This window comes from Siniperca chuatsi, linkage group LG13 (genome assembly GCF_020085105.1).
Source record: "Siniperca chuatsi isolate FFG_IHB_CAS linkage group LG13, ASM2008510v1, whole genome shotgun sequence".
NCBI classification, from domain to species: domain Eukaryota; kingdom Metazoa; phylum Chordata; class Actinopteri; order Centrarchiformes; family Sinipercidae; genus Siniperca; species Siniperca chuatsi.
This window is the reverse complement of record NC_058054.1, coordinates 20,519,270-20,542,295: the sequence shown is the minus strand read 5'-3', so window position 1 is coordinate 20,542,295 and position 23,026 is coordinate 20,519,270. Positions and strand designations below refer to the sequence as shown.

Here is a 23,026-nt window from a genome sequence, read left to right as displayed (position 1 = left end):
CCAAAATTATTGTACAAATAATTAAAGAAATAGTTGCATTAAAGTTGACCGTGATGGATTCTTCTGGAAATGAGTGAGAGACACACTAACACATTCATCATAAATGCTGCTGCCTGCCTCAGGTTCTCACGGATATATTGAAAAACGGAGACAGAACCTGGTGGTTCCCACTTACTCACATCTGTAGGAGAGCATGAATATCATCCAGACAGTTGGTAAGTTTGACTGGAGTAATGACTAAAAATAGCAGGAGGATGAATAGGTACATTTTTAACTTAGCTACAGCCATGCTAGCAGCTATGTGAAGCTGTACTATGGCACAGCAGCACTTTGAGCTAAATGCTAATGTCGACATGCTAACATGCTCACACAGACAATGTTAACATGCTTATTAGCAGATATAATGTTTGCTATGGTCACTGTCTTAGTTTAGTGTGTTAGCATGCTAACATTCACTAATTAGCACTAAACACAAAGTACAACTGAGGCTGTATTGGACAAAATGAACATTTCGACCTGATGATGGTCAAAAACAGGAAAAGTCAGAGGATCACTAAAGTTATTACAGTACGTCCTGAGGGGAACATGACTGTCTGTGGTAAATTTCATGGCAATCCATTCAATAATTTTGAGACATTTCACTCAAAACCACAAATGTCAACCTCATGGTGGCACCAGAAGAAAAAACTGGGGATTGCCGAAGTCAGTAGGATTCATCGTCTGAGAACCAAGAATGTCTGTACAAATTTTGTGCCGATTAATTTTTTATAGTTTGATATTTTACAAAATTAGTAAAAACTTTGACCAGTTGGTGATGCTTGAAGAAAAGCCAGGGGATGACCAAAGTCATTAGGATTCATCCTCTGAAGATTATAAATGCCAGTGCAACATTTCATGACAATCCATCCAACAGTTGTTGAGATATTTCAGTCTGGACTCAAGTGGTGGACCGACCGACTGACATTGCCATCCCTAGAGCCACAGTGCATGTCTGGCTAAAAACACCAAACCAAGGGATAAACTTCACTCTTTATGTACAGTGAAACAATGTTTTCTGAATTCATTTTACCTGTAGAATACAAGAGGGGGCGAGCAGAATGACACTACACACCAGTTTTCATTATAATCAAGCAAATAAAAGTAGAGGCCACCGCCTGGAGGCCGCCCACTGTATGCGGCAGCAACAGCTGCACTAGTGGAGCTGCAGGGTGCCGTGGCTGGATGTGGGCGGGTAATGGCTGATATTCTTCATATTTTCCAGCTTATCTGCAGCGTTACATCAAGCTGCTGCTGTCTGCACACACAGTGAGCGTAATGGGAGATGAGCCTATTTAATGACCACAGCTGGTGTATCTCCAACAATAATAGAGAGCCGTCACCCTCACAGAGGACCTTCCGCATGCCTACATTTTCTCAACCAATTATAAATACTGACGAGGAAAACATTTTGAAAAAGTCAGCCCAGGAACTGGTGCTGCTTATCATTATGTTAGAAACATATTTTGGTATCAACAATGATGATACATTTCAGCAATTAGTAACTCACACCAAATGCACTGAACACATCATGACACCAGACGGCATTTGTGAAAGGGCATGTAATTCCACGAGGAGAGACATCGATTTAAGTGCACTTTAATTTTTAGTACACTGTGAACAGACATAACCTTGAAGAGATTGACAGAGAAATATGGATAGATGGGTACAGCAGACAGGTTGTAAGTGCAAGAGAGCGGGAAAGAGGTGACAAGCTTCAGGGAGAAGAGGGGAGCAAGGTGAGTGAGGGAGAGGAAGAGGGAGAGAAGGAGGGCCAGGAAGAGATTAATCGATTTTGGAAAGGGCTCAAAGACACGTCCCCAATTCAGTGATTCAAAGTGTTGGCTCACAAGTCAGCGAGTTGGGGCTGGTGCAACAGCTGGCCAGAAGAATATGAAGTGAGTCCAGAAGTCTCATATGCCTCCATCTTTCCTGGAATTAGTACTTCAGGACTTTCCAAACAATTCTTTTGAAGGGTGAAGCAACAGTGACGCAGCAGTTTATCATTGCTGCAGTACGGCATTAACAAATAATACTTACAGTATGTGGTGGCTACATTTTTAAACAGCAGAGACAAGATTGTAGCAGCACCTGCACACAGTGAGCTGTTTCCCTCTGACACACAGCATCATCATTTATAATAATATAAAACAAGATGAAGAATAGTATGAATAAAATCATGCTATGTGTTTTATGCAATGCATATAAGTTAATCAAACTATATACAATGTATTGAAAAAAGAAATAAATCATACTATGAGAGATACATGCTCATTTTTAAACCCATGTATAATTACAGATTAAGCATAATAACAAGCACAGTAAGGTTTTAATTTTCACACTCCAAAAAATGTGTTAGCATATCCAGACAGACTTGGCAAAGGGGTCTTTTCTTCATAGATCTTCATTAGAAAACAACAAATATGACCATGTCCATGCCAGATGTGTCACAAATCCATAAACACAGACACAACCACAGTGTAACAAGCCCAGCGAATGCCGATGGCACCAAGTCAGTGAACCAAACGTATTTATAGGTACAACGATTACCAAACTGACAGGCACACAGTATGTAACACACATACTAACAGACAGCAGAGCTTTTCAGAGAGACAGAGCCTGAAGCACCACAGTGTTTATACTATCTGACAGTCCAAGGTTTCAATAAAGCTGCACTGTGCCAAATTCCTATCTAGAAGTACACCTGTTATTTTTTTTTTTTTTTTTGGCTTTGGAGCTGCAATGGTGCTGAGAAACAAAGAAATGCTAAAGGTATGTTTTAGTTTTCTGAACTACAGTAAATAACGTCCAGTGTATGTGATGTGGAACTCAAGAAAATGTAATCGCAAAGAAGTTAATCAAGGTTTCATCAAAGTTTATCCACCAAATGGCTGCAAAACTAATGTCATTCCCATCAGCCTCAGCTGTACTTTGTGTTTGGTGTAATTAGCAAATATTAGCATGTTAATACGCTAAACTACTTTAAGATGGGGAACGTGGTAAACATTATACGTGCATTTTAGCATGCTGATGTTAGCATTTAGCTCAGCCTCACAGAGCTGCTAGCATGGATGCCGACTATAAGTCTTGTTTAAATTTATTTGATAAAGACATTATTGATTTGATAAATCAAGCTTGATTTATTAAACATCTTTATGGTTAATGCGTAGGCTACCATTATTATTACTTATTATTTTGTTATTATCCTGTGTATTTGTCATTGAACATGCACTGGCAAACGTGTCAGTCATATGCATGTGATAAATGAAACTTATTGATCAAATTTGATCAAATCAAGTTTGTTTTTATGTCGTAACCAAGTGAACTTAAACATTAGGATCAAATTTATCAATTGAATTATACTTTCTGCATCTCTGTTTTTATTATTCCACCACTCCTACAAGTGGGACATTTTCTCAGTGCACAGGTAGAAGTAGCAAATCAAAACTTTACTCAGAACAGTGGCGAGTGAGTGCTCTTTCCAGAGCCAGCCACTCCGTGTAATGATTTCCGTGCAATGAAGTCCTTCAGATTCTGAATTTCACCTGTTTCCCATTGGGGTGGTGTATAAGTGCAATGTTGCCTTGTGCAGCTTTAGGAGCACCACTACACAGCCATCTCATCCCCTAAGCAGTCCGGCAGACTCTCTGCATTCAGCACGTTTAAGAGTCGAGCGGCACCGTCAGCCCCCGCTCCCTCCCCCTGCCCCCAGCTGTCCCGGTCATCGCTCTCATCTGTGTTTGATTCGTACTCCGATCCGATCCCTGACTCCCTAAACCGGAGCAGCTCCAGGGCTCCCAGGACCTGCTCCCCCAGCAGCGAGCTGTCATCTGGGGCTCCGTCGCTGGGAGTCTCCCCTGTGTCTTGGCCCTGCTCCTGGCGGTCCGGCCCCCGGGAGGAGAAGCGGAAGCATTCGAGCCGAACTCCACTGCCGCCGAGCCCCAGAGGGCTGGTGTCGGTGCCCGTGGTGCCTGGAGAGCAGGGCCCGGGGATGGTGGAGACCCAGGCACTGTCACTAATCTGGAGCAGGGACTGGGCTGCTAAAGCGCCTGTAGATGAAGAAGAGGTGAGCGGTTCACGGAGCATGCTGGGGGGCTTGGCGCGGAAAGTGATCTCCAGAAGACTGTCCTGCGAGCCCACTGAGGACAGAGAAAAAATATCAAAAGAAGGATGTGTAAGATGAAACAGAGCACAGAGAGAAGTGGTAGTTATCACATGTAAACAGAGATACAAGACATGAGTAGAGAGGTTGAGCAAAGCAGAGGAGATTGAGTGGGGGGACGTCTGTGCTGACAGGATTTGATAATTCATGATTATATGGCAGCATATTGCCACTGGCTAAATGCAGGGAAGGGAGAGCAGAGAGCAGTACTGAATCATCTGAGAGGGCTGTCATGGGGTAATTAATTGCGTGCCAGAAGTGGATGAGAAAAAGAGGGGACGGGAAGGAGGCAAGGAAAGAAAGTGATGAAGGGAAATGAGATCAAGGGAAAAAAGGCAAGGCAAGTTTATTTGTATAGCACATTTCAACAACAAGATAATTCAATGCGCTTTACATAAAACATAAAAGCAACATTAGGCAATATAAAAAGGCATTTAAAAACACGTAAAAAGAGTTAAATAGAAATAAAAACAAGGAGAGTAAAAGTTACAGTGCAGGAAAAAGGATGATTTTATGACGAATGAATGATGAAAAAAACATGATTTGAGGCAACAAAAAAAAAAGATATATATTGTAAATGAAAAAAAAAGCTGAATGGTACAACAAGATAACAGCGGACTTCCACTCACTAGATGTTAACTGGCCAGCAGCTTTGAGCTCCAGTTCCTGGATCTGTTTGACCAGCAGGGAAATGTGTTGCAGCAGGTCGGTGTTCTGCTGCAGCAGCCTCTGCACTCTGGCCTGGGCTTCAGTCCGTGCACACACTTCCACCGACAGCTGGTCTTGGAGCACATGGACCTAAACAGACCAACAAAAACAGGCAGAAACTGGTGTGTGGAAACCCAAAATGAAAAAATGCCTTAAGTTTCACTGTTAGGGATTCTTTCCTTTTTACAATGCTACTTTATTCTTTTTCATTAGATACAGTAATTTATTAAAACACTTTAAGAGGCAACCTGCTAATTAAATTCCACACTGACTCCTAAGTTTGGAGTTTGTTCGATCAAAAGTCTCTTTAGACAGTAATGACACTTTGGCATTACGAATCAACTTCTGTCAATGAAACTGTCCAAAGTAAGCTAGAAATTCTAAACCTCAAAAGAGGTTTACTTCAAATCTTCAAAGGCCTTGGACCACGGCTCAGGCATATTTAATTTGATGTGAAACTTTTCAAAAGATTATGTAAAAGTTTAAAGGAATAAAAGAGATGAGAATTTAATAACCCGGAATACTACACATCCTATTTTACACACCACTGATTGAAAATGGAAATAGTGCATCATTCTAATGATCATTCTCCAGATTAGATGAAACTGTGATTCCTGTTTCTTTTTTCTTTTTTTTTGACATATTTGCCTGATTTTTGTTTTATTATGTGCTGGAAAAGTTTTGTGTCAAGCTACACATACTTTTCCAATAACCATAATTAGGATTTTGATGAGTATTTTAATACCACTCAAAGTTATAATTGTTCCTTTGGTTGTCAGGCACTCATCAAACAAACATGCTTTAATTTTTGTCTTGTCAGTGAGTAGTACGGTGGTTCAGACTAAAATACAGTGGTGTGAAAAAGTGTTGCCCCCCTTCCTGATTTCTTATTTTTTTGCATGTTTGTCACACTTAAATGTTTCAGATCATCAAACAAATTTAAATATTAGTCAAAGATAACACAAGGCGCTGTGTGAAATAGTGATTGCCCCCCTGTTAAAACACAACTTAACTGTGGTTTATCACACCTGAGTTCAATTTCTCTAGCCACACCCAGGCCTGATTACTCCCACACCTGTTCTCAATCAAGAAATCACTTAAATAGGACCTGGACCCAAAAGATCTTCAAAAGCTAGACATCATGCCCAGATCCAAAGAAATTCAGGAACAAATGAGAAAGATAGTCATTGAGATCTATCAGTCTGTAAAAGGTTATAAAGCCATTTCCAAAGGTTTGGGACTCCAGCGAACCACAGTGAGAGCCATTATCCACAAATGGCGAAATCATGGAACAGTGGTGTACCTCCCCAGGAGTGGCCGGCCGACCACAATTTCCCCAAGAGCGCAGCGACGACTCATCCAAGAGGTCACAAAAGACCCCACAACAACATCCAAAGAACTGCAGGCCTCACTCGCCTCAGATAAGGTCAGTGTTCATGACTCCACCATAAGAAAGTGACTGGGCAAAAAGAGTTCCAAGACGAAAACCACTGCTGAGCAAAAAGAACATTAAGGCTCGTCTCATTTTTGCCAGAAAACATCTTGATGATCCCCAAGACTTTTGGGAAAATACTCTGTGGACTGATGAGACAAAAGTTGAACTTTTTAGAGGGTGTGTCCCCCATTACATCTGGCGTAAAAGTAACACAGCATTTCAGAAAAAGAACATCATACCATCAGTAAAATATGGTGGTGGTAGTGTTTGCCATTAAATTTGGTACACACATGCAATATCCTCCTCAGGAGGATAATTTAAGTATTAGCATGCTAACACGCTAAATTAAGATGGTGAACATGGTAATTATTATACCTGCTTTACATACGTTAGCATTAAGCTCAAAGCACTGCAGTGCCTAAGGACCATGGATGAAAAAGTACAGTTGCACAGAGCCACTAGCATGGCTGTAGACTCTTAAGGTGCGGTTGCCGCGCTGCCTGTTTTCAGTGTTAACACACTGGGAGCTCTCGTATGCCTGACTCTTTGCCGCTGCTGTCAGTTTGTGATGTGTTAACTTTTTCGACTTGCCTTGTGACCATAGCAACCACAGAAACGACAGCGAGGGAAACAATAGGAGATGATTTTACTGTCACCTCGAGGGTCTAAGGATAGAGAGTGTCGTATGCTGTACAGACTGTGAAGCCCCTTGAGGCAAAAGCCTGATTTGTGATGTTGGGCTAAAATTGACTCGACCTGACTACACTACACCTCAGAACAGACAGATCAATGAAGAGAAACAGTCTGTGAGCAACATCGGCTTCAAAGTCTGTTTATCCGGTCTTGGACAATAAACAATGTCTATAACACTAGTGAGCAAAACTTGGCATATTAATTGTTCCTCTACTTTAAGCTACAACCCGCTCTGTGGCGTATAGGCTGGTAGCATCTGTTCCATGCAGATATATTTATGGTCTATTTAGGATGTGCGATTCGTGTTGAAGTCTTATTTTTTTATTTTGATAAAAGGCTTACTGTAAACACTGTATAGACTAATACTGCCATTAGGATTTTCATCAGGAAAAAAAAAATTACCATCAGTACCTGTGCTGAAGCTGCCAGTGCCTGTTGTTCCTGCTGCTGCAGCTGTTTCTGGAGGAGCTGGACCTGGTGCTCTTCAGAGCAGGAAGCCTCTGCTGCCGACTGACCCGACACAGAGGCTCCAAGGATGGGGGAGCTCAGCAGGAGAGACGGGTCATCAGACAGCTACGGCAGAGATGACAATAAATTGGACTCACTTTTGATGACTAAGAGCATAAGTAACGTGATATTTTCATTCCTTTAAACATCTGTTATGCGGACACAAAAGTGGTTTGTTTGGAATCACCAGAAGTAGACCTGGGTAGCCAGTGTGTTCATAGCCACCATGAACACATTGAAACATATGCATCACTCAGAAATTTCCATCACAAGAAATACAAACAAAACATCACAGTCCTGAACTTGATTGCTACGTCATCCTTGAACAGTGCGGTGGAAAACCTCCACAGCAATGAGCCCTGCCAAAGATGCTGCCAAAATAAAAAAACCAACAAGAATCTTCCATATTACCACTTTAAATAAAGTTCACAGCAAGAGTACATATGGCTGAGGATGGGCTGTACAGTAGACAGAATTACAAGTAAAGTATAGGGTAGAATGGCCAACAATCCAAAATAATGGAGTAACAGTGGAAAGTAAAGCATCATATGAAAGCTTGTGTGTAGAAACACATGTAAAGAAGTGGTTTAAAAGCTGAGACAAAGCTGTCTCTCTCTGCCAGTCTGAGCTCCTTGGGGAGGGGCAAGAGACAGTGAAGAGACACTACACTGGCAGTAACAAGACTCTTTTCATTCTGACAAAAATCCACTAGATATTATCATTACTGCTTGATGTTCACTGCCTTCCAGAAGAAAAGTTGTGATGAAGCCTGAAAATGTGCCTATTATTTGTCCCCACTTTGCCTCAAGTTCCACCGTTCAATGCTACTTTAGTTAGTAATTTGATTTCTAACATCCACCCATAACTTTCAATAGCACACAAACTGGATTTCTTTGTGTGGTATGTAGTGTAGGTGGACAGGGTGAAGCTGCATAAATAAATAAAAAATAAAGAGGGAGTTGCATTTCACACCAAAGGAAGATCAATAAAGACGCTGTGGGTGCTCTATTGAGGCTGCTGCTGATGGGGGATTTTGTATTGCTGCCTGCTTCTGTGATAGATTTCCACTTGATTTACAGGGGAACTGTGAGATGAGTGTAGAAAAAAGAACTAGGTCTTTGAGTTTGAGGGGCTGACACCAAAGCATGACATTCACTGACGTTTTAGACCTTTAAATTAGCTTCTGTTGCCTTTGTACAAGCTATAGATGGAAATAACTAAGTAATTTTACATCAGTCAGAAACAAGCTGTAAACACAAAACTGCCATATTATCATAACTTTTAAGTTGATATGGCTAACGTGTTAGCAAACCGTTGCCTTACTTAGAAACATTAGCATTTATTTGGAGTCATGTTTCAGGCAATCTGATGAATGTAAGTGCAATATTCACTCTCCTTTTAGCTCTGTTTTTGTCTCCACCAACTCTTAATAAGAATATCCAGCTCTTTAGTTACTAAAGCTCTTTATTAGCTAGTCGCTAACTTTGTCTGTGTGTTGTTTGGTGCTGGGCAGGTAGTGTAGAGTTGGTTTTTCACTGAAAACAGTTGCCTGCCAAAAACGACACTATGAGAGCGGAGAGTGAGCCAAAACTGTAAAATTGGGGGCCGTAAAACCAAAACAATGAGCTAAAATACACTAAAACGAAGAGGGTCTGTTGCTTTGCCATTATGAGCGACTCCTTTCACATACACGTAACCATTTGATCTATTGATAATATAAATATATTAATTATAGCAGCTTTAAGTTTAGTTCTAAATGGTTGAAAGTTACATTTAAATTTAAATAGTCATTTAAAGAGGTGGGCACATGGATTGAGGATCCACAACACAAGCATGACAAATCAGTCATGCTGTACATTTTACTCAAAGAAATCTCCGGTATAACACAAAATACAGAGTAGCGTCATTTAATCTAATTGTGAAGATGGTGTTTTAATGGGGATTCAATCAGTGGAATCTATAAATAAGATCTACAGATTGACTGGACGGGCTGCTGTTAGAGAGTTCGACCATACAGGAATTATGACTCACACAATTATGTTAGAGTGCTGCTGTGGGAAGAACATGACTTATCTGTCATATCTGAGACAGGAGATCAATATGGTGGACTCTCTCATCATTAATACTTGACTGTGAAGGACATTTGACCTTCAAATTACACACAGGAGAGGGAGAAATTGCACACGAGATCTAGACATATGAAATACTGCTGTTTTATTGTGGCAGACATGCATTAAATATTAAAATAATAAAGCAAATTTTCTCGGTCTCAGGTAACCATGTAATTAGATGTAATATCCATTAAATCCAAACCAATTAACTGCTCTGTGGCTCTCTTGAGTAATATAGCTGAGAGTGCCACAGAGACTTGGATGGAAGAGCAGATAGCTGCTTGTTCGACATCTCAGGATTAGCAGAGCAACGATAGAAAACATTGCTGTTTTCATTAATAAACCATATGATCACATCAATTTTGAAGAGCTTCGTGGAGCATTTCTTCACAAACAAGCCTTGAAGATGTGGTTGCTCGCAATACATCCCTCAGTGGCATTTTCTGATCTTCATATGGCTCCTTATGAGGCCAAACTTTCATTATGACCCTCTGTGAGCTGTGAGCCTCCCAGAATTATTTATCAACAGGACATTTCGGACTTTTTAGATCAAACTTTTTCGAAAATATTGGAAAATATGCTCTGCCAAAATACATCCTGTTTATCCTCAGATGTTTCCTCTGAAGGAATGAGCGTATGTAAATGCAACAGGAGATTGAGCTAACAGTTTGTGTTAGTTGTGTTAGTTTGTGCCATGTCTGGGTGGAAGAGGGGGACTTGATTTAAGCAGTTCAGTAGCAGACTCCAGTGATTTAGTATTGTACATGGGGAACAAACTTTCAGCAGAGGCTACAATATCCTGACTTGTAGTCCCTAGTATGGGTCAGACTCAAAAAATACTGCTACATTTTCCATAATGCACCGTGATAGCATCTTTCATTAGACCCTCCCTGTCTCCCACATTTTTCAAAATCCACATCCCTAGTTTGTAAAGCAGACTTTATGTTATAAATGTGTAGTATCCAAGTTGAGAGATTTGAGACAATTTTCTCAAACTTTGGAGCACTCCCTCTAGAGCTACAAAAGACATTATACTACTGTTTTCACAGTCTGAGTAGTACTCCTCATGATAAATAAACTGAACTTGATGTGTAAAATTGGTGGAGTGCCTCTTTATGTCATTTGGTAAACAAAAATGTAAACTGTTGATTTACAGGTTGTCACTTTTGAAATTTGTGACTTAAAAAATGTGTCACTTTTTTTTTATCTTCTATGTAAATCGCAGATTTTTGACTTTTGGACTGCACAAAACAGGGGATTTGAAAAAGTTACTTTGAGTTTTGAGAAATTAGGAGGGGCATTTTTCACATTCTGGCACTTTCTATACCAAATGATTAATTCATTAATTGAGAAAATAAATGGCAGATTTATAATGATAATTGAACATCTGTTAGTTGCAGGCTGCGGCCCTATTATTTAGTTGCTGTGTCACAGAGTGGTGCCATAAGCATCCGTAAATTACACATTGTAGGGTTGGCTTCATCTCTGCAGGGTTTACGAAACCTCCTGTGTTTCTACTGGAGTGAGACCATAGCGGGGCTTTGTATGAGCGACATTGAAATGATCAAAGACAATTTCTATACTCTACCTTGCCATCGTTGCAGAGGGCCTCATCCTTTTTGCTCTTCTCCAGGTCGGATGAAGAGACACACTCAATGCTCTCCTCTGTAGTGGCTTCAAGGTCGGTCTCCTCTGACAATGCAAACCTCTTCTTTGCTGCAGAGAGACCAGATAAATATAAGGGGAGGATTTTTATGCTGTTTTTACTTTGAGCTTTATAGTTTGCAACATATCTAAAGGCAGTGACAGCAGCAGCAGCGGGCAAAGAGCTGTCTTTGATCTATGGCTCGCACGACTCACCAAAACCAATCTGTCGCTGCAGCGTGGCAAGCTGCTGAAAAGAACTATTGGCGGTGGTGGATAATGACATCTTTTCTCTGAGAGGTGTGCTCAGTTGCCACTGTTTGTTTCTGCATTCACTCAGGGTTTTTGTTTGTGAGAGAGCGAGAAAGCAAGAGGGAGACAGGAAGAGAAGGCCAGGGGAGTTTGTGTGCTGCTGTGTGAGGAGAAGAAAGGAGAATGAGTTTGTGTGTGTAGCAGAAGAATGGGAAGGATAGAGACAGAGATGGGAGGGAGAGGGTACTGGATTTGTGGATGCAATTTTGTTGGAGTGTGTGTGTGTGTGTGTAGGTGTGAGTTACCTGGCACTGCCTCTGATTCCTCCGCCTTGCCCTCCTCATCCTCCTGGTCATCGCTTTTCTGCTGCAGGGTCAGCTGGTGACACACATCGAACGCCTGACCCACCGTCCGCACGATCCTCATGGCCTGAGACTATACGGGAGGACACAGAGAAAAAGTGTGTGTGTGTGTGTGTGTGTGTGTGTGTGTTGGAGTTTTGAGAGCAGGGGCATGGGAGGCAGCAGCAGGATCATAGTAAGAGAGGATGCAAAAATGAAGGGACACAGCAGGGGAGAAAATGAGGTGCCAAGGGAAGAAAAGTGGATAGATGAATGAGTGTGTGTGCATTTGTGCACAGGTATAGAGAAAGAAGGTGAAAAATAGACACAATAGAAGCAGGAAGAAAATGGGGAGTGTTGGGGCAGAATGGGAGGTGAAAAATGAAGACAGAGGGAAGCAGGAGGGGAGATGGAGACCAAATTAAAGTCAGAAGATATTATGAGCACAGAGCTTCAGCTGCTTGTCCTTGTCTGTCTGCTCTACATACATTCTGCTGTCACAGTGATGGATTGGTCTATTTCAGAGGCAAGTAACTTTGATGAAAGAGGCAGTGAAGATAAAGTTTGTTGTTATTGCAGGAGGCTCAGTAGGTGTGTGAGCATCATCAGGCCATCAATCAGGAACAGTTTAATTTGCAATAATTCAAAAATTAGCTATTGGATCCTATAGTCGATTTTGTTATAGGCTATGTATGTACACAGCAACATTTTCAGCAAAGTTTTCATTTAATCCTGTTTGTACGCAAGAATTTCAGACAGGACATGTTCCTTCGATGAGTCACGTACAGCCCTGATACACAACATCAACATAGTTAAAGAAAAGTGAGAAACTGACTCATGTAGAATATATAAAAAAAACAAAAACAACCCGACTAACAAAACGACTGATACCACTCTCATGTTTGTACGCTGAATATGTAGCTACAGCGAGGAGATGGTTAGCTTAGCTTAGCACAAAGACTGTAAACAGCTAGCATGGCTCTGCCCAAAGGTAACAAAATCCTCCTACCAGCACCTCTAAAGCTCTCTAATTAGCACTCTATATCTTAATTCGTGGAGTGTATAAATGGCAAGTTGTGGTTTTATGGGGTAACGTGTTTTTTTCCCAGCTTTGGACAGAGCCAGCCTAGCTGTTCTACTCCCAGTCTTCCCAGTCATGCTAAGTTAAGCTAACTGTGTCCTTGCTGTAGCTTGCTTAAATCAAGGTTTGGCCTTGTTTAACTTTTTGTGTTGTAGAGCTGAATCAATTGGTCGATTAACAGAAAATTATTTAGTAACTATTTTGATGATTTGATAATTCTTTAAGCCATTTTTCAAGCATAAATACCAAATATAACTGAGTTACAGGTTCTCACTTGTGAGTATTTGCTGCTTTTCTTTGTCTTATGTGATGGTAAACTGAATATCTTTGGGTTTTGGTCAGACAAGACAAGTTATTTGAATCAGGAAGAATCAGAAAATAATCTGTAGATTAATCAATAATGAAAATAATTGTTAGTTGCAGCCCCAATGTGTTTTGTTTGTTGTGGTCTATAAAGGCTTTTTAAAGTTCTGTACAAATCAGCTTCAATATTGTTATTACACAAATGAAATACAAATTTTTTTTGTGGCTTAAATGTGGGTATCAGCGTTTCTTAAGCTGAACATACAGGTACGAAAATTCAAAGTGGCCTTTGAGAAACAAGCATTTCTCTGATTAATTTCAAGGCTTGTTTTTTCCCTAAAGCCCTAATATGCAGTCCTATGGCAGCATCATAAATCCAGTGGAATTAAACTTTATCCACCATGTCCTTCCTCAGTCTCACCAAAGGTGAGTTTTTGTGTTTTCTATATTGAACAGTGGCAGAAGCAGCGTTGAAATAAAAGTATTGTCATCTGCCTGTGGAGGATCAGCCTGCCTCAAGGCATTCAGTCAATATGTCAAGGTAACTTAAGCTTTAAAGTAGTTCAATCAAGTGAAACAGCAAAAAAATAATGCAGGAATAAAGTCATAAAATGGATTATTTTGCTGAAATGTAATTTAGTTTTAAAATTGTCAAATTAAACTACCAGCCTTCCCAAGGCCAAACACAAATAGGCTCTGTTGATGTACTGAGCTGACATCTAAGCCCTGCTGGGCCGCCGTGATGAAAATAAATCAAATCTCCTCTTATCAGCTGGTCCATCTCCTCCTACTCAGCACACATGCTTGGTCTGCAACGCCCAGATAAGGCTCCGCAGCCCCGGGGAGGTAGTGAGGCACCACTGGCCGTGTCCCTGACAATGTGGTGGGTGTTTGTTCAGCAGTGGTGAAAATGTCTTTAAGCACAGAGTGAAAAAGCCCCTCCACTTTTTGCTTCACACCAGGATGATTAGTATTCAGCTTCACTAAGTCACTGTCTATCTGGTATCCATGGTGAAGGGATGGGAGTCACCCTCACTGATGCTCTGTCTTTGTCATGGAGGAAAAAAAAATGTCTCTGCTTGATTTGCAGATATGTGGAGACTGGAGAAGAACATGCCATTCATTTTCACAAGTATTTTGCCACAACAAACATGAGGGTTCTGACTCTCGGATGAACTGGCCACATGTGGGGTTCAACAGGACTATACATCACTGAGACAATATTCATTCATTCATAGTTATTTACAGTCCACTTAAAGGATAAAGCTGGAGACATTATGTACTTTTGTTAATGTCAACAAAATCCATGACAATACAATTCAACCAACAATTTGTTTGTCCATCTCTTAATAATTTGCAACGTCCCCAGCCAGTCCTGTCGCTCTCAGCTCCAATCACATTCATTCCTACTGAAGACGTACATTTTAAAGGAACAGTTCTGGGAAACATGTTTATGATTTCTTGCTGAGAGTTAGATGAGAAGACTGGAACCACTCTCATGTCTGCACGGTAAATATAAAGCCACCATCAGCTGTTAGCTTAGCACAAAGAGTGGAAACAGTGGGAAACAGCTAGCCTGTCCAAGAGGTAACAAAATCCCACAAGCACATCTAAAGCTCACTAATTAAAACCATATCTTTGTATCTTGTTTAATCTGATTAAACAAACAAGATATAACATGTTATAGGTGCTGGCAGGCAGATTTTGTTACCTTCAGACAAAGTTAGGCTAGCTGTTTCCCCTTGTTTGCAGTCTTTATGCTAAGCTTAGCTAACTTAGCTGGGCACTGTAGTTTTTAGCAAACAGTAGATAGTGTCTTCATTGGGGACTATTTTCACATGATATGTTTTTAATAGTTTTTGGACAACAATGGAGCGCTATGACACAGAGGAATAAGCTATGAGGCTTATTGCTTATGCTACTAACAAATACGCTGGTAGCATCAATTCATTGCTGGTTTTGGTCTTTTCATTGGATTTGTTCACAATAAGAAAAATATTTAATATCACCAGACTTACCTTTCAAACATTTTCAGTTTATGGGGAATTAAACCTACTTTCCTCTTTGACTTGAACACATTGCAGCGGAAAATGTTGCTCTGTCCATCTCTCGCTATGTAACTGAAGATCTTCAAGTCTTGGGCATCATGTGAGACATAGAAGATCCTGTTAAAAGGAAGAGTTGGTTACAAGCTGCCTGGTTATTTGGCTTTGGTGTCCTTTCTTAAAAACTGAATACCATCAAGAGGCCCTACCTGTAGATGGGATCCTGTGTCACCAAGATGGTATTCTCATCCCATGACCACCCTTTTCTCTATAACACAAAAACACAAAGGTGTGTTTGAAAAGACAAAACACATCATTCAAATAAAGTCACAATTTTCAGGACTGACCTTCTTTTTGCGCAAAATCACTTTGATACAATCAGTGGATACGACAATGTTGACCTTCTTTTTCTTTATATTCTTCAGTTTGAATTCATACTGTGGAGGAAAAATGATATTCAAATTAACATTCAAGGTTGGCCAAAAAAAGTAATACAAAATTCAAACCAAATAGATTATTATGCTACGTGGTGTGACTAGCATTAAATATCACATGGGCCCGCTGAGATGGAGATCTTTACACAAGATAAATGACATATTGGAAAAGAGAGAAGGGATCATGCAGACAGGAAGATATTTTTAACTATCTTCTTCTAAGGGGAAATCTGAGATTGAGTAAACACTGAGAAACTGTCAGTATCTGTTTCTGGGAGCTGTTTAAGCTTTCAAAGGCAGACTTCCCAGAGGGAGAGAGACATGTGTGGGACACTTTCATCCCTCTCCATGATTAATGCTAGAGCCTGTAGCCTCTGCTTCCACCGCAGGCTCAGACTCCAAATATCAGGGCCCAGAGATCTAAGAACAACCAGAATTTATGTGAAATAACACGCCTCGCTTTGAAAACACACAGTCCAACATCAGATGATTAATTCATCAGATGAAGTTCTGTGAAATCACCGTCTTCTTCCTCTTCTTCTTCAGCGAACGAACCATCACTCGCTCTATGTGACAGCCTTGGATAGACTCTGTCATCTTTCCTTTGGTGTGTATAAAAATAACAACCTAGCACTGTCTTTTATTTTCAGCCGGATTGGTCTTTTCACTCTTATACTGACATTTCAGAATAAAAGAAATCTCACCGGACGAAAAGCAATCATTGTTGCCAACATGACAAGTCATAAGTATTTTATGGAAAAAATAGAAAACATCAAAGCTTCAATTACTCCTGCTGTGTCATTCTCCCTTCACCTGAGCCCTCGCCCTCCTCCATGCTGTTAGATAAGTTTACCCCCATTACCATTAGGGATTTGGTCGACATTGTGCCTAATACCAATCCCTCTTCTTGTAATTCTGACATTCTTACTTCCAAGCTGTTTAAAGAAGTTTTTGGAGTGATCACCCCCTGGCTTATTAAGATTATCAATGAGTCTCTTAGATCTGCCGTGGTCCCGGACTATTTTAAACAGGCCTGTATCCAGCCTCTCCATAAGAAACCTGGATTAGATCCAACGCTCCCCCATAACTACCTTCCCGTATCCGAATTATATTTGATGTCCAAAATTGTTGAAAAGGTGGTTGCTAAGCAACTTTTGGAAATAATGGAAGGAAACAATATCTTTATCAAGTTCCAATCTGGCTTTAGAAAGAACTGCATCGTACAATTCTACTCAACAGACTCAGGAACTGGGTCGGTCCAGGTGGTTTCTAGAGTGGTTTTCATCGCACTTATCAAACAGAGTTGTTGACAACTTTTGCCCCCTGTGTCCTACTATTGTTACGCCAATGACTCCCAGCTGTATGTTTCATTTAGCTCTGAAAATTCTGCTAGAAACTTGGGAGTTGTTTTCGATCAGTACCTCAACTTCAGTCAGCACATTAAGAGTCTAGTCCAATCATGCTACTTACAAATCAGAAATATCGCCAAACTCAAACCAGTGCTCCCCAAGAACAAAGTGGAACAACTTATCCACGCCCTCATTTCCTCCCGCCTAGACTACTGTAACTCCTTTTTCACTTGCCTAAATGATGCAGCAGTTGCTCATCTACAGTTAATGCAGAATGCAGCAGCAAGACTCCTCACAAACGCTTGACGTAGGGAACACATCACCCCAGTCCTGGCTGAATTACACTGGCTCCCCAACCATTACAGAATTCAATTTAAGATTACTTTTAAATCCCAACATGGTCTGACTCCGTTTTACATTTCAGAACTTTTAACTCCTTACTCGGCTCAGAGAACCCTCAGATCAAAAAATCAAATGCTGTAAAAAGTTGCACGGTCCAGGCTCAAAACCAAAGGGGAGCATGCTTTTACTGTTTTAGCTCCAACTCTGTGGAACAAACTACCCCTCAACATCAGATCAGTTGAGTCAGTCGACCTCACTCACACACAAACATACCTGTACCTGACTGGCAATTGTATAATATTTTTGTTTTATCTTTCGATGTTTAAGTATTTGCACGTTTTAATGCTGTTTCTAATATTTTGTTTTCTGCATGGTATTGTATTTTAAGGAAGCACCTTGTAACTCTGGTTTGTAAATAAAGCTTATTATTATTATTGTTATTACTATTATTATATCTGGTGATTTTCACCTTAATGAATCTGGACCAGTTTGTCTTTAAGCCTATGACCTGTGAAAAGACCCTCACTAGAAGATTCAGTGGGCCCTTATTCCGTGTCATACACTCTTACCTAGTTCATCTTTCTTATTGTTGTGTGGGAGTTTTCCTCCACATGCAGTCGGGAGCGTGGATGCTCAGGTGAAGGACACAACTCTTGTAATGTGTATGTGTTATCCAGGCTAATGCAGCCGCACGTACACTGGGACAAGAGGACACATCCATCTCCACACACACTGCTGTCAGAGGGCGATGAAGTGGAACACAGGAAGTGTTCGTGCTACATTTTCATGCACATCAGCCTGAACCTAACTCAGACTAACGCTGCCCCCAAGCACAACTAATGCTCTACAGGTTACGCCAACTCACCTCTCATCTTATCTCTAAGCCACTGTGAGCACTTAAAGGACAAGTTAGGTTTTGAATATTCAGAGTGCGTCTCCACAGAAGCAGAGATCCTTAATTACTGTGCCAGAGCTCACAAACAGCCCTCTTTTACAGACAAACAGCTTTTATGTTATCAATTTTTATCTCGCCTCCACATGTAGTATCATGTTGCTTATTGTATTTCTATTTAAATATTTATTTGTGTCTTAATGCATTTTCTTTTCTTCTGTTTTTCTTATCTCCTTCAATTTATTATTTTGCTTTGAAGCCATGCAGAAAAGCATTTTTACAAACTCTGCTTTTAGATAAGAACCACATAACAAAGATATTTAATTAAAATGTGTTTTCAGGGACAGATGAAAAAGGTAGACTTGGCCAGCAAGGTCTTCAACAGCCTTTGGACTACCTTGTGCTTTGTGTGGGTATATTTTTTCCATTTTGAGCTACTGTATCGAAAGTGTTCATTCAATCAAACCAGCTGGCAAGCACTTTTATAATGCATTTTAAGAAAAATTTATATAATTAAGATTCCAAAGTGATATGTCAGCATCACTAAATCTTTGCCAGTACAAGCAAATGGGCTGTACATGAGGGATCAGGATTATGTCCTTCCTGGGTGTCACTGGGGATGTGGCTGACCTCCAAGTGACACTATAACTTGGTTTTTAGATTAGATCTAACAGCTGACAAGCAGCTAAATCCCCTCCTCCCTATGCTTCTCTGTAACACTGCAGTGATGTGTAATGACAAGGCATCACAGTGTTTCTAGTGGCCTTGTCTGGTCTGAAGGGAGGCTTGAGAGCTGTTGTTTTTTCTAATGGTATCCCATATAAACCTGCACACGGATTCTCTCCTCAGCCATAAAATCTGCCCCATGAATCCAGCCATGATTTAAACCGCTCCTGACAGCCCACTGAATCTGCCTGAGTGTGTAGTTTTACGCAGACTAGTGATTTATGTGTAAAGGAGGAGTAAGGATCCTCCGAGCACCATGCACAAGGTGAGACATAAAACACAGGAGAGAGAGAGGATTAATGTGTGTGCACCACCCTCAACTGCTGGGTCATTGTTAATGCGTTTGGACTGCTATTGTCACAGGGGTCAAGTTCAGTAGTCTGGTTCAGGGAAGTCACATATTTAAGTTTCTTACTCTGATTCTCCTCATTGCAGCGACTATCTCCATTCGGCTGCCGGGGCGACCCACCTCCAAACTGCCAATGTACTGCAAAATGTAAGAGAAAGGTTTAAAGATTTGAGGGAATGAAAGCCACTGACTGCTTGGGGAGTGCTGGGCTGACCAAAAGATTATTCCATTAATCCAGAAAATAATTAACCAGTAATGAGAATAATCGTTAGTTGCAGCTTTTTTACAGTCAAACCGATTTTGCTGGGTGCCAGAAGCCAAAGACAAGAATGTCAAAACTGTCATAGGATTGCTCTGCACTTATCACAGGTTTGTCAAAAAGTTATATAACGGAAATAAGCGACACTTTAACAACGTTCAAGTTAAAAACGATTAAATGACAAACATTTCAAAGTCATGCAAAGTAGACAAAATCCAAGTATCACAAGGTCAGTAAACACCATCAACATCACATAATCCGGATGAAAATATGTAGTGGTTGTTGTTACAGTAGCAGTGACATGAATAGCCCGAATTTCAATGTTTGACACATGATGATCCACTGGTCTTTAAGCCTCAAATCATTCCTGCCACCCAGAAAGTATCTGTTGCAGAGGGTCCTTACCTTTGCCTCGAAGCAGACCCCATGCTTAAACACCTCCTCGTTGTGCATGGGGATCCTCAAATCGTGCGCGTCATCCACTAAATTGTACTTGGTTACCCCTGGCATCGCTCTAATGATAGCTGACTCGCTCCCGACTCTTATTTTACGACAGCGCTAGAGTACCTGCAGATATGCGCATCTCCTCCGGCGCTGCTCCCTCCGCACTCACACCGGAGAGACGCCGGGTCGAGGCGCTCCGGTCGAGACGGATTGGTCGGTTGATGGATTCAATTATCGCGCTGATCGGTGATCGGTGTGTGCACTTACTGACCCCCTCGCTCCGGTCTGAGGCAGACGACAGACAAACAGCACGCACCGCGGCCACCTCCGCCGCTGCCGGAGTCCCGATGACGCACGGACCTCAACGCATGATTGTTTTTTCCTCGAAGCAGCGCTGCATCAATCTAGACACTAATTTATCAGAGCGAGCGATCAATATTCACAAGCAGTGGGCGCTTATTAGTCATTAAACTGGATGCAAAATCTAACAGATGAAAACGGACTCTCACTCTGCTTGTATTGACTATAAGCTACAGCTGGTGTTTGGTTTTATGACATCTAGTGGCATCACAGGGAATAAACAAATCCCCAAATCACTGTCTCCCAGTAGATTCCAGGAGCCCCCAGGGGTCCTTGAAGGGCTCTTGGTTCCCTCCTGCAATATGAGGATTAATGCAGTCATTAATTTCAGAGAAACTCATGCACCTACAGCAGAGGTAGCAAAAAGGATGTTTCTGCATGAATTATCCTGCAACTACTTACTGACACAGTAACACATGCTTTTAACCAGGTGAAGCTCCACCATATGAAGACACACTCTGAGGTTTTGGTGGGTTCTTCTTGAAGTGCTGACACACTGACAGTTTTGACCTTTATTCTCCTGGTTGCCAAATGCAGTCTGCTTCTGTGAAATTATCAAGAAGCAGAGCTGGAACAAAGTAGCAACTTCTTTCAGGTCAAATGATATGAAAACAGCCCTAAGGTGTTTTTGGAATATAGATTAAGATAAAATTGGCCTATAATTTGCTGAATGGGCATAGATTTGGGGGACTTATGAATTTTAACCCCTGATTTTTACACCTCTAGTGCATTTTTACTTGCTCAGCAGTTTAAGAAGCAGAAACAGATTTAGTGAAGCATACTGTATTTTACTGTATTTTGTGTCTGGCTTTTGTCACAAGAAAATGAAGCCCTTTCTCTTTTGGATTTCTTTGTCCGCATGTTTTTAAAAGCATTTTAATGACAAATTAGACTGACATCAGATTTGAATTAATGTTTGTCCTGCAGATTTGAATTTAAACCTACCATGACTTTTTGGTCACATGGGGGCAGCAGAAACAAGCTTCAAACACAACACTGACATATTATCACATTTTAAAGCTATGATGATATAGACTATGATCGATATTTTTATACTAAATATAACAAATGATAACGTGAAAACAATATGACAATGTGAAAGTTGTCGCATGTAGTGATGAACCTACAGAGAATTAACACCTGAATCTGCAGCTCCCCTCGGCTTTACAGAGCTTTATAGAGAGTTTCAGCTCATTGTTTAGCTGTCCGACTGCAACTTTACTGTTTTGATTCACTCTCACCGCTCTCATAGCGTCGTTTTCGGCCGCAGCAGGCAGCTGTTTTCAGAGAAAAAGCCGAAAGCGGCAGACACAGTTAACAACTAGCTGGTGAACATAGCATTTATCAACTTAAGAGACAGATATTCTTCCCAGGAATTAGTGGAGCCCAAAAACAGAGCTATAAGAGAGTGAATATTGGACTTACATTCATCAGATGGACAAAAACATGACACCATATAATTGATAATGTTTAGCTCTTTAGCCAATAAATGCTCCACTATGTTCACCAGCTAGTTGCTAACTTTGTCTATCTGCCTTGTTTGGTGCCGAACGGGTATTGTACAATGAGGTTGTTTTTTTTTTGTTTTTTTTAACCAAAACAGTGAACTGAAAGATGCTTGAAAAGCTGTGTAGAGTTGAGGGGAACTACAGAGTTGGGTAACAATTATCTGTGGGTTTGTCAGTATGACACCTTGCACATACACACAGTCATTTGATCCATTGTTGGTATGAACATTTTGATTATAGCAGCAGTCCAACAAAATCTTTTACACTGATCAGTATTTTCTTTAATAATCACATACCTGCATTCCCTTGGCATGTAAAGTTAATTTTTGTCTATTGAGGTACTGGAAAATAGGTGATCGTCATGCATTCTTGTAATTATCTTGGGTAGCCCACTGGCCTGGAAGTAAATAGATAGATAGATACTTTATTGATCCCGAGGGAAATTTAGGCATCCATTAACTTATACTGCACATAAAAAACACCAATACACACAGGAATATAAAAAACAAAAACACAGCAGTGAAGTGATAGTCTAGCCACCAGAACTACTACAGAGAGCTGTCACTATGATAGAGTATATGCTAATGGAGGTATTGTAAATGTAAGGTGCTTAAAAAGTAAAAATACTGCAAGAATAATGATTACTATGGGTAAATAAAATACAAATTGAAGATAAATATGTAAACAAATACAAATGCAAATTGTGCATAAGGCTGACATAGCCAGTAACTGACATGACTGATTATAACCCGATCAGGCCTCTCAGGTCATCAGGCGGATGTCTAGCTGTACCCAGAATTAGATCCAGGTCCAGTGAGGGTGCCAGTTACTGTGGTCCTGCTCTCTGGAACAAGCTGCCTGCTGACTTGAGGTCCATCACAACTGTGTCCACTTTCCACAAAATCAAACTCAAAACGTTCTCCCAGGCTTATGGTTAATTACTGTGTGTGTGTACTCGTATGGTAGCACCTGTTTCTTGTACAGTAGGTGACATGTGCGGCTATGTGAGACTCCAGACTTGACTGTGTTGGTGTTTTTGGGTTTA

General features: G+C 40.8%; 1 protein-coding gene across 2 annotated transcripts; it reads right to left on the bottom strand.

The window, feature by feature from the left end:
* Window positions 1-1,619: 1,619 nt before the first annotated feature.
* LOC122887166 (carboxyl-terminal PDZ ligand of neuronal nitric oxide synthase protein-like) lies at window positions 1,620-20,658 on the bottom strand. Of its 2 annotated transcripts, none has more exons than XM_044220123.1 (10): window positions 20,075-20,658; window positions 19,477-19,548; window positions 15,666-15,755; window positions 15,528-15,586; window positions 15,330-15,438; window positions 11,854-11,983; window positions 11,241-11,368; window positions 7,437-7,607; window positions 4,828-4,996; window positions 1,620-4,175 (listed from the first exon to the last, which is right to left on the bottom strand). In XM_044220123.1, the coding sequence occupies exons 1-10, from the start codon at window positions 20,177-20,179 to the stop codon at window positions 3,643-3,645; spliced, it is 1,566 nt and encodes a 521-aa protein (XP_044076058.1). In that variant the 5' UTR covers window positions 20,180-20,658; the 3' UTR covers window positions 1,620-3,642. The 2 variants fall into 2 exon arrangements, with proteins under 2 accessions (XP_044076058.1, XP_044076059.1); XM_044220124.1 differs by having other exon boundaries at window positions 7,446-7,607; window positions 20,075-20,656.
* Between the last annotated feature and the right edge of the window lie 2,368 nt (window positions 20,659-23,026).

Coding starts and splice junctions, on each gene's coding strand:
- LOC122887166 (XM_044220123.1), bottom strand. CDS start 20,179: ATGCCAGGGGTAACCAAGTACAATTTAGTGGATGACGCGCACGATTTG. Junction 11,369..11,853: donor GGAATCAGAGGCAGTGCCAG/GTAACTCACACC, acceptor GTCTCTCTGCAG/CAAAGAAGAGGTTTGCATTG. Junction 4,176..4,827: donor TGCTGGCCAGTTAACATCTA/GTGAGTGGAAGT, acceptor CTCTGTCCTCAG/TGGGCTCGCAGGACAGTCTT.